At 39.3% G+C, this 11,012-nt stretch overlaps 1 protein-coding gene across 1 annotated transcript in view; it reads left to right on the top strand.

Moving 5' to 3' along the window:
* Positions 1-903: 903 nt before the first annotated feature.
* Positions 904-11,012, top strand: part of LOC124253141 (sulfotransferase 1A1-like) — a 33,450-nt gene continuing 23,341 nt past the window's right edge. The window contains exons 1-5 of the mRNA XM_046686859.1: positions 904-915; positions 3,281-3,604; positions 3,813-3,916; positions 5,081-5,264; positions 5,442-5,594. Of these exons, the coding sequence (XP_046542815.1) occupies positions 3,310-3,604; positions 3,813-3,916; positions 5,081-5,264; positions 5,442-5,557 (699 nt within the window). The 5' untranslated portion in view covers positions 904-915; positions 3,281-3,309 and the 3' untranslated portion in view covers positions 5,558-5,594. The remainder of the gene's footprint in view (positions 916-3,280; positions 3,605-3,812; positions 3,917-5,080; positions 5,265-5,441; positions 5,595-11,012) is intronic.

Genomic DNA, 11,012 nt, shown 5'->3' with positions numbered 1-11,012 from the left:
TGAAATATACTGAAAAGGAGCCCAGAGACTTTCTTCATTTCCAGAAACTGCGGAAATCTAGACATGCCATATATTCTAGATTTGCATGGGCTTCTCTCGGATATATTTGTTTCAGGGTCTCTATGACAGACTAAAATGACGTGTGCACCAGGTGAACTCCCGGCTGGGTCGTAACGCATACCCTCCTCTCCCCTTGGCAAACACTTCAGGGGTGTGTGTGTGTGTGTGTGTGTGTGTGTGTGTAACGACATGCTCTTGGTGTTGTGGCCTGATAAGGTCAAGAGTGAGATGACCAGTGCACACGACACACACATGGTTTGTTGACGAGGTGCCACGTGGTCTTGCGATATTACCTTGTTTTGAACAGAAGAATCATCGTCAGTAATGTTCGTGATAACCAGCATCGGCAAGTTAGTTAGAAACTGAATCTTTAAGTAGACGCTATAACAATATGACAGGCATTGTTTCCTGTCCTCTACTCTATCATTTCAAATATCGAGAGCCTCGATATTAAGATTCATCCGCTTTGAGTTCTTGACATTGTCTATTTCCTTCCGAAGTCACGAATAACACCATTTGAGAGTCAGACCGGGTGACAAGTAAGAACTTTCGATGGTCCAGAATGTTGTTCGGCAGGGGAACTGAAGGGGAGATGAAAGGAAAAGATAGATACGAATAAGGATGTTATATAGCGCGGCACATACATTAGCCAGTGATCACGAACGGTGTTTTCCAGGGAATGGAAGAGTTACGCACAACTCCCATAGCTTCATACATGCCGATGGGGTGTAATGTTGCTTGTGCCACCTCCGCAAATGCTGAAGGGAGCTCGTCCTGAAGACAGAATAAAACAGTAATCAAAGACGCCGAACTGAAGACGATGACATCATTATCTTCGTGCGTATCCCAAATGTGGTAGGTGAATGACTGAATATGGTTATTTAACTGTACAATTCCACAGACTCCACATCATCGGGTAGGTGCAAACTGTCCCACACTCTGGACTGGCTAGTGTGAGTTATATCACAGCATATCTCGGACTGGGTACATCACGGCTTCAGTCAGTTATATCAAACTTATATCTCAGTTACATCACGGCTTGTGTCAGTTGGCATCACAGTATATCTCGGAGTTACATCACTGTTATCTCCATGTCCCAGTTACATCACGGCTAAGGCGTCAGTTACATCGCTTGCCAAGTGTATGTCAAGCATCACGGTTGAGTGTCAGTTACATCATGGGGTCGTTGCGTTATCATAGTGTCAGTTACATCAAAATTTGCTAGTGTCAGTAGTATCACAGCATCATAGCATCTGGTGCATTAAAAAACTTTTATCCAGTTGCATCAAAACGGCATGTATCTGTTACAAGAGAAGAAAGAATCTTTTTATTGCATCAGTGTGGCGTAATAACCCTGTACAGTGTCCGGTTATGACACAATAATAAACACAAGAATAAAACCATGATAATATCAAAATAGCATGCATCTAATCAGCACATATACTGTAAGAACCATCACACAGTTGCACTAACAACCCCATGCACACAGTTACGTAATGCCATACTGCATAAAACCCCTCGCATGAACATCACAGCTGGTGTCAGTTACATCAGGGCTTGTGTCCAGTTACATCACAGCTTGTGCCAGTTAGTCAGTACAGCTTGTGTCAGTTACATCAGGATCAGGCTTGTGTCAGTAACATCACAGCTTGTGTCAGTTACATCCAGGCTAGTATCAGTTGCATCACGGCTTGTGTCAGTTACATAAGGGCTGGTTTCAGTTACATCACAGCCAGTGTCAGTTACATCAGGGCTAATGTGAGTTATATCAGAGCTTGTGTCAGTTTACATCACAGCTTGTGTCAGTTACATGAGGGGCTAGTGTCAGTTACATCTCAGCTTGTGTCAGTTACATCACAGCTTGTGCCAGTTACATCTCATCTTATTACCGTATATCTCAGATATATATCACGAGCGAATGCTTTCACGTCAGTTATGTCACCAGATGTCTCAGTTATTTGAAAGCATGACTCATTTGAAGTTCAGTTATATTATCATGCGTTTCGAGAATATCACGGCACATATAGTCATATCAAGACACAAATACGCTTATGACATTCGTATAACGAAGAGACGGATATAAACAACTATCTTCGGTCCTTGGTATGTTGGTCGCTTATTTTAGTAATATCACGGTACGTTTTAGTTACATCACAATATGTCTTAGTTATAGCACAACATGTCACGGTTATATCACAGTATGTCACAGTTATATCACAGTATGTCACAGTTGTATCACAGTATGTCACAGTTATATCACAGTATGTCACAGTTATATCACAGCATGCCACAGTTCTATCACAGAACGTCTAGGTTACATCACAATATGTCTTAGTTACATCACAACATGTCACAGTTATATCACAATACCCTTAGTTATATGACAGTATGCCACAGTTATATCCCAATATGTCACAGGTTATATAACAGTATGTCACAGTTATATGACATTACGTCTTAATTATATCACAGTATGACTAAGTTATATCAATTATGTCACAGTTATATCACAGTATGTCACAGTTATATCACAAAATAAGACAGTTCTATCACAGTATGTGTTAGTTACATCACAATATACCACAGTTCTATCACAGTATGCAACAGTTATATCACAGCATGTCACAGTTATATCACAGCATGTCACAGTTCTATCACAGTATGTCACAGTTATATCACAGCATGCCTTAGTTATGTCACAGCATGCCACAGTTATATCTCATCATGTGACAGTTATATCATAGTATGTTACAGTTATATCACAGTATGCAACAGTTATATCACATCATGTAACAGTTCTATCACAGTATGTCACAGTTATATCAAAGTGTGCTAGTATATAGCACAGTATGTTTTAGTTATATTTTAGTTACATCATAGTTAGTCACAGTTATATCACAATATGTCTAAGTTATATCACAGTATGCCACAGTTATATCACACACACCACAGTTATATCACAGTATGCCACAGTTATATCACAGTATGCCACAGTTATATCACAATATGCCTAAGTTATATCACAGTATGCCACAGTTATATTACAATATACCACAGTTATATCACAGTATGCCTCAGTTATAGCACAGATGTTTAATACTTCTATCAAGTTGACTGATTCTTGATATGTCAAAGGTGAATATGGCAGAATATATGTTCTTACTTCAAGAACCTGTTAACCCTGTTTTATGGATATCTTTCCTGGACTTTACTGTTTTAGGAACCCACTGGTTGTGGGAAGTCATAGAGATGCTAAATAGTGGGACTCTCCAGCATCAAAAGGATGTCAAAGAGACCCGGATGATAGAATTCCTTTACAAAGATGGAATAGAGGCAGTGCCACCTAGACGAATCTTCAACACCCACCTCCCTCTGCGCATGCTCCCTAAACAGGTCGTGGAGAAGAAGATCAAATGTATCCAGATCATGCGGAATCCCAAAGACACCTGTGTGTCCTACTTCAACCACCTGAGAGACATGGTTGCACCGTATAACTATGAAGGAGATTTCACGGAGTTTACAGAGGCGTTTATGTCAGAGAAAAGTAAGTACAGCGAGTGGTTGGTCTTAGTCAGTACTTCGCGGTAATACAAGTAAGAAGGACACAGCACAGACGATCTTATCAGTACGATTCTCACAAACCTGGGTTAAGGTATTGGAATTTGAGTATCGAGCTTCGACAATCTCCAGATATAGTTCGAAAGAATTCCCTTACATCTCATTGCTTTAATTTTACCTTTCTTACTTCCTAGTTCCGTTTGGGCCCTACTCCACCTATCTGCAGTCATGGAAAGACGAGGTGGCAGCTGCACCAGGGTTACCTACCCTTGATATATACTACGAGGACATGAAAATTGTAAGTATTTGATGGCTCCATGATTTTTGACTAGCTACACGCGTGTATAAATGGCGTTCTTGAACATACACAGAAGCATAATTGTAAGGCAAGCTAGTTGCACCATGTTGTAAAATGCCATTGCCCCTTAACACAACGGACGCTTGAATGACAACCCGTGAAGATCAGGGTAAGAATTGGTCTTCAGCTTCCTTAGTTTGTGCAATCAGTCAATCAATCAATCGCTAAAAAAATCCATTCACTCCAACCAGTTTGTGCTTCACAAGACAAGGATCGTGTGCAGATATGCTATAGCTCAAAAGACAAGAAATTTATAACCATTTCAAAACCCTCTTATACGACTGGTCTTCAGCTACCTAAGTTTGTGGAAAGTTAAGATTTTAAGTCACATAAGCAATATTTCAGTCATACCGTGAATAAATCAACTTATATATTTATGATAATTACAAGTAAATTATAAACACCTGTCAACGAAGGACAGTACAGCTACTAGACTGTCAAAGACATAAAAATTTAAAAGTAGTAATTAAATCTAAAACAGTTTAACTATACAAGACGATACAATATAGAAACAGGCTATAGATCGCCAACAACTGAAGGTATATCTCCATACTAGGGACCATGGGGTCTTTCAGTACCTCTGCTACCTGCATGAACCCTAGCTGGATTTACATCATCCCTTCAGCCGTTGTCAGGTTTGAAAATTACAAAAATGCTACATTGTAAAGTATCTGGCAAATTTAAATTTACGGAATGTTTTCGGGACTAACGTATCCTCTCAGGGGGACAATAATTTGACAGTACTTCAACACCCTTTGTGGATACGGCCACAAACAATCTCAGTTGCTAATTTAAACTATACCAATGTAAAACTATATCTTTCTACATAACATATAATACAGAATTTATTAATCAAATTATTTATTTTTTTAAATCAGTTCTTAAATGACAGTGAACATTATTAAAATGATCTTCAACCGGTTTTACATTAACATATTTATCCCTTGTGATAGTGCAATCATTCAATCAATGAATCGCTAAAACAATTCATTCACTCTCAATGGTTCGTGATTCATAAAACAAGGATCGTGTGTGGATATGCTATAGCTCAAAAGACAAGAAATATATAATCATTTCAACATCCTCTTACACGATTAAATTCAGGATCCTCTCAGGTCTATCAAAGACGTCGCTAGATTCCTTGGCCTTGCATCTACAGGCAAGTTCTGTGAGGAGGTTGGAGATGCTTGCTCCTTTAAGAAGATGAAAAAAGTTGACCAGGAAATGAAAAGTGGACTTCCCATGAAGATGTGGGCAGATGGCACAGGAGGAACGTTCTATAGGAAAGGTATAACACATCCCACTTCAATTAAGCACTCACTCATCCACTCACCCACTCACCTACCCAAAATTAAAGTTTGATTAAAGTACTGTGGGAATAATACCTTCTCCACAATACAATCCGTTGACAAACGTACACCTGTTTAAAGTACGCTGACTTTGATACATTCGTTTTCTATTTCAGGTGAAATCGGGGACTGGAAGAATTGGTTTACTGTGGCACAAAGTGAGAGATTTGATGTAATATGGAACAAGAAGATGAAGGATTCTGGGTTTGACTTTACTTATTCACCAGTGTGAGGCCCAGTCAAATGCATTGTTTACATGTGCACCGAGATATGACTGTCAGAGCGTATTTACGAAGATCAATACATCGCATCTGATCGTACAACTTTAGGGAATGGCCATCTTCACAACAAATGACGCCAAAACATATGGCACCTAATTGAATTCCTATCTATTTTAGCTACATTTATCATGTCCTGATTATGTGCATGAATACAATGCTGGGCATTGACATATTGTCTGCATAAGACCCGAGTTCGATTTCCCACATGGATACAGTGTAAGAAACCCATTTCTGGTGTGCCCCGCCGTGATAGTGCTACAGTATTGCCAAAAGCGGCGTAAAACCATACTCACTCACTCACTCTTTTATTCACACATCACGCTGATTTATCTCGGTTGAAAAAATATGTTTAAAACGAAATTAGCACTTTCACAAACTGATATAACACGCGCCATCACACGCTACATTTAGTTTCCAAATATTGAAAAGTCTCAAAATCACTGGACTTAATTCTCTGACCATGCATGTAGAGGTGATGGACTATGTTTATCAGCTTATACACACTAGTTATAAGACATTGTTTCGCCAACGTGTTTTGCAACACAATTGCACAAATTATGTCATGGACGTTGTCCAGCGTTCCTTAAGTATTCGGTGCTGAATTCTAGAGGTAGGCTTGATGTAGTCAGGCGGTAACCATACTATGTATGTAGAACCAGAAGTAGTATCCATAAACCGAAACATTTTGAATTCTTTAAGGCTTGTGTTTTTAGCAAAAGAAATGTTGCATATTAACATTCAAATTCAGATTCTGCGTCATAGAGCAAGTGATGGCTTCCGTTATTCACATGTGTATTTCAAACTGATATTTTTGTAATGACACTGTAAAGTACTCTCCTTCCATTCACTCAAGTAGTCCGAAGGAAAGAAATGTACACTTCTTAAACTATCATTTCCATCACTGTTTCTCACTCAGTCACATATGCGGATGTATTTAAAAATGTAAATTCTCCATATTTGTGAACATGTGTATTTCAAACTGATATTTTTGTAATGATAGTGTAAAGTACTCTCCTTTCATTCCTTCAAGTAGTCCGAAGGAAAGAAATTTACATTTCTTAAACTATCATGTTCATTACTGTTTCTCACTCAATCACATATGCGGATGTATTTAAAAATGTAAATTCTCCCAATTTGTGAATATTTGATAACATTCTTACAGCGACCACTTGATGCCAAGATTTTCGTATTATCTTCAATATATTACTGTAACTTACTTTTATCAGCAATACATTTTCTTGCACTATAACTATTCAGTCTTTGTTTCTTTTACAGTGGTTCACTGTATGTGATGTATGATTCATGATATGTCATATTCCTTCATACATATATAGATATATATCTGTGTCTGTGTGTGTGTGTGTGTGTGTGTGTGTGTGTGTGTGTGTGTGTGTGTGTGTGTGTCTGTGTCTGTGTCTGTGTCTGTTTCTTATAATATGTCAGATATCTAATACAGTTAGAAAACTCAGGTCAGTACTTCTTGTATGGCCCCAAAGAAATCAATATTGCTTTTCTCAGGTCTATAAAACAGGTATTGACAGACTAGAAGTCACGTATTGTTGAATTAATTGATTTAACACCGTCAACAGTGAATATGAAAAAATAACATCACAGAATGTCAATTCAGATAATAACCCGGACATATGTTTCTTTTGGCTAAAACATCATGAGCTTGGATCTACGCAATTGGGATACGATGACATGTGTCAACCAGGTCAGTGAGCCTTACCACCCGTTAGTCGCCTCTTAGGACAAGCATGGGTTACTGAAGATCAATTCTAGCCTGTATTTTTCGGTTTGACTGAGAAGTAAATAATAGCGGTGATTTGGGGCAGAGGCAATCTGATTCATTGAATGGATTGTTACAAGGCACCATTGACACCAGGTGCTCGCCGAGTGAACGCAAACACGTCCAGCCTTTACCAGTGGCGCCCACGAGTTACACGACTGGCATATAAAGGTGTGTATAGGCTGATGCAACATGACATACTTCTTTCATGTGTCACGAGGTGGACAGGTAAACAGGTGATAAGACAGCACATGTAATGTTTGTACTATTTTAATGTGTACGGTGCTGTAGGATTATGTGTAAATCTAGGTCGTCTAAACATGAGGAGCGATTCATGCTTGGGCACAAAGCCAAACTAGTGAAAATCGTGCAATATATTCAATTTCAAGTCAAAATCTGGGACATGAGACCAAACAAATAGTGAAAAGGGTGTGTCGGGACTAAGTGGTAGCCACTGTATATAACACATTAATTACAAACTAGTACAAAACATGCCCTTTTATTTGTCGTCTGAATGTAAAACCACGTACATTCTGTGAATGTTATGAATGTACAGGTTCGATAGTCACATAATAATTCAGACATAATCCGAACATGACGAAATGGCAATTGGGATGTTTCTCTGTCCGTCATTAAGTCCAAGACGTGTGGAATATATCGGGCATATATTATTGAGAGTGTTTTTGTGCCTTGCTACCTGATATCAAACCCTAGTGTTAAATTAGTTGCTAATTACACAAGTGGTACGTCGGGCCTTAAAATTTGGTAAGGTGGTATAGGGAATTGAGTGTTTTGGGTCCCCGTCATTTATTCCGAAAATAATCCACATATAAACGGCGGGAAAAAGCTAACTAGTTGTGTAATGCTTATCTCTAGCTAGTCTAGTGAGTGAGTGAGTGGGTGAGTTAAAATTTAAAGTCACATTGGCAATAGTTCAGCCACATCGTGACTAAAACAAGTTCTAAATCCATGATAAATTCAGGGTGGAATTATGAAAATATGCCAACAAAGGAGAGTAAAACCCACTAGACGATCACAGATATGAACATAAAACCTGGTTGTACATCTAAAACTTTCTTACCATTATTACAATAGAATATAAAAACAGGCTATACGTCAACAACTGAAGATAGGTCACCATACTGGGGACCATGGGGACTTACGGTGCCTTAGCTGCATGCATGAATCCCAAGTTGGCGATTGTAGGAAAATGTAGCCATACTTTAAGATAACCAAAATAGTACGTTTTAAAAACTCTGGTACGTTTAAATATACTTTGACAGTTATGGGACTTACGTACCCTCTCAGGAGGACAATACTTTTACGATGCTAATCTATAACAGCGATCGCGCTGCTGATACAAGCCGTGCTACAACAACTTCGCGCTTCTATTTACAGGTGATAAACTAAGTATGTCCTTCTTCTTGGTGATAACAATTGACTGCAAATACATACCTAACAAGTGAAGATATTTACAGTGAATGGGTATGCTTTTACGCCTCTGTAAACAATATTACGGCGGGGACGCCAGAAATGGACTTCACACATTGTAACGATGTGGGGATTCGAAAACGGGTGGTAACGGGCGATTGCTTCAACCACTTGGCTACCCAAGTGGACTAAGGACATATGCAAAAGTACTGAGATTCGAACTTGCGCAAATCTGGACTTGCTTCATATAGGGATTTAGCATTGCAGGAAGGGCTAGGCAGTGGGAAAATAATGTGGTTCAGGGACTGTGAGACAGACTAAGGGACAACTGATTGCACACCCTTCAGCACACCGTCTCGCATATCAGCAAATTTTAAAGGTCAGAAAATAGTTTAACGTATGCCAATGCTGACAGAGTGTGTGTGTTCGCTGATATATGTGTCATACAAGCGGATAATGTTCAACAGAACAACTCTTAAACTGTGCCCTTCATTGTCACGTGACCATTATTGTACGTGTCTCGACTTGAATTAGTCAGCATTTCATGAGACCCGAATTTCTCCCGGCCTCGCAAGTTCCTATAAGAGGACTAGTCTGTTCACTGCTCCAGCTTCAGCAAATATACACTGGATATTCAACATGGAAGGAGTTGACAAATCACTGCAGTAAGTCATCATTCCTACACACTTTGCCTGTAACAGATGCATGATGTTTTTCAGATCTTGATAACATTATGGAATTGGAACATAATTTGAGGAACGTACAATGATGCAGTACAGGCAAAAGAGAGTTAAAATCAAAAGCCATCAATAAAGATGGGTTGCTTGGTTGATTGGATGGTTGGTTGGATGGTTGGTTGGTTTTTGGTTGGTTGGTTGGTTGGTTGGCTGGTTGGTTGTTGAACGCCGCACTCATCAGTGTTCCAGCTATATGCAAAGATGGTTTGGGGCAGATGTGGAAGTAGGCATGAAGACTGCTGCCTTGGGATAGGCATCCTGCTTCACTGGGTCAGTAGATAGGCTAGACGTCGCTCAAACACCCGGCCTTCAAGAACCTGTAACTCCAAGAAACGCTTCTAACAATGTGATCAGTCTCGGATGTGAATCAAGAACTGAACTCTACCAGGATGCAAGTAGACTGAACTTAAGTGTATTGACTCCCAAAAGCACAAACCCAGTTGTACAATAACATATTCTTCGAAGTAATTAATTTGGAACATATAGCACTAAGGTGTACACGGCTATATATTGGTGGAATATTTTACATACCTAATCACTCATTCTGTTTTACAAGGAGATTGGACAGAGAAGTAAAATCATTATGCTTAGGATCATTATGCTGACAAAATAACAGTGTACATAGAATATTATTGGTCAGACAATCGAGACTGGTATTTCTCTGAGGATGACACTATAAAAATAGATTGGTGTCATTAGTTGTTTAGTGTAACACCCGGGGCGTACCTACCATTATAAAACAAAAACCTTGCTTACACATGATTGTTGCTATAAAGGTTCGGCAAGGCCTCAATACTCTCTAAATATACACCTTTCCAACCTATCGGGCTTACACGAAAACATTGGCTTGCTACGCGCCTGAACATAATGCTTGTTTTGTCCTTGAGGCAAACGGTTGATTGTTCAGTGGCTGATCCTCTTATTTCAGATGTAGACACTTAACCCTTAACGATTCCATTAACTATTTGCCCATCCTTCAAAGTCTGTCATACGGTTTCTCCGTTATTCCACCCCTTTGTATACTTTCAGCAATATGGACCTATTCACACCACTGTGACAAGAGTTCACTTTCACCATGAGAATAGATCTCATGCATGACACAGACAGGGGAAATTTGCTGCATAGACGCTAAGAAAGGACATACTTAATGTTAATTCAGTTCTCTATTTCTGAATAAAGCATTTCTTCATAAACATGGCGCACATAATACAGAGGTCATTGGTTTGGGTTTTTTTTTATGCGCGGGTTATCTAGAGTACCAACATTGTGTTTGGCTGATAAAAGCAGGCCGCCTATCAGCTGGCTGCCTCACTGGACCCATAAGTAATATATATGCTGAACCGAGCCACACATTTGGCATTCAACATGTCCTCGGGTCAAAGTGATGGCAAGTTTGTAGTGTGAGTATTTTCGGAAGATTATGTATATATGGAATCTATCTGAGCACTC

Source organism: Haliotis rubra, unplaced genomic scaffold, assembly GCF_003918875.1.
Source record: "Haliotis rubra isolate DU_JTF1 unplaced genomic scaffold, ASM391887v1 Scf532, whole genome shotgun sequence".
Lineage (NCBI taxonomy): Eukaryota > Metazoa > Mollusca > Gastropoda > Lepetellida > Haliotidae > Haliotis > Haliotis rubra.
The sequence above is the reverse complement of the archived record's forward strand: the minus strand, read 5'-3'. Positions and strand labels throughout refer to the sequence as shown.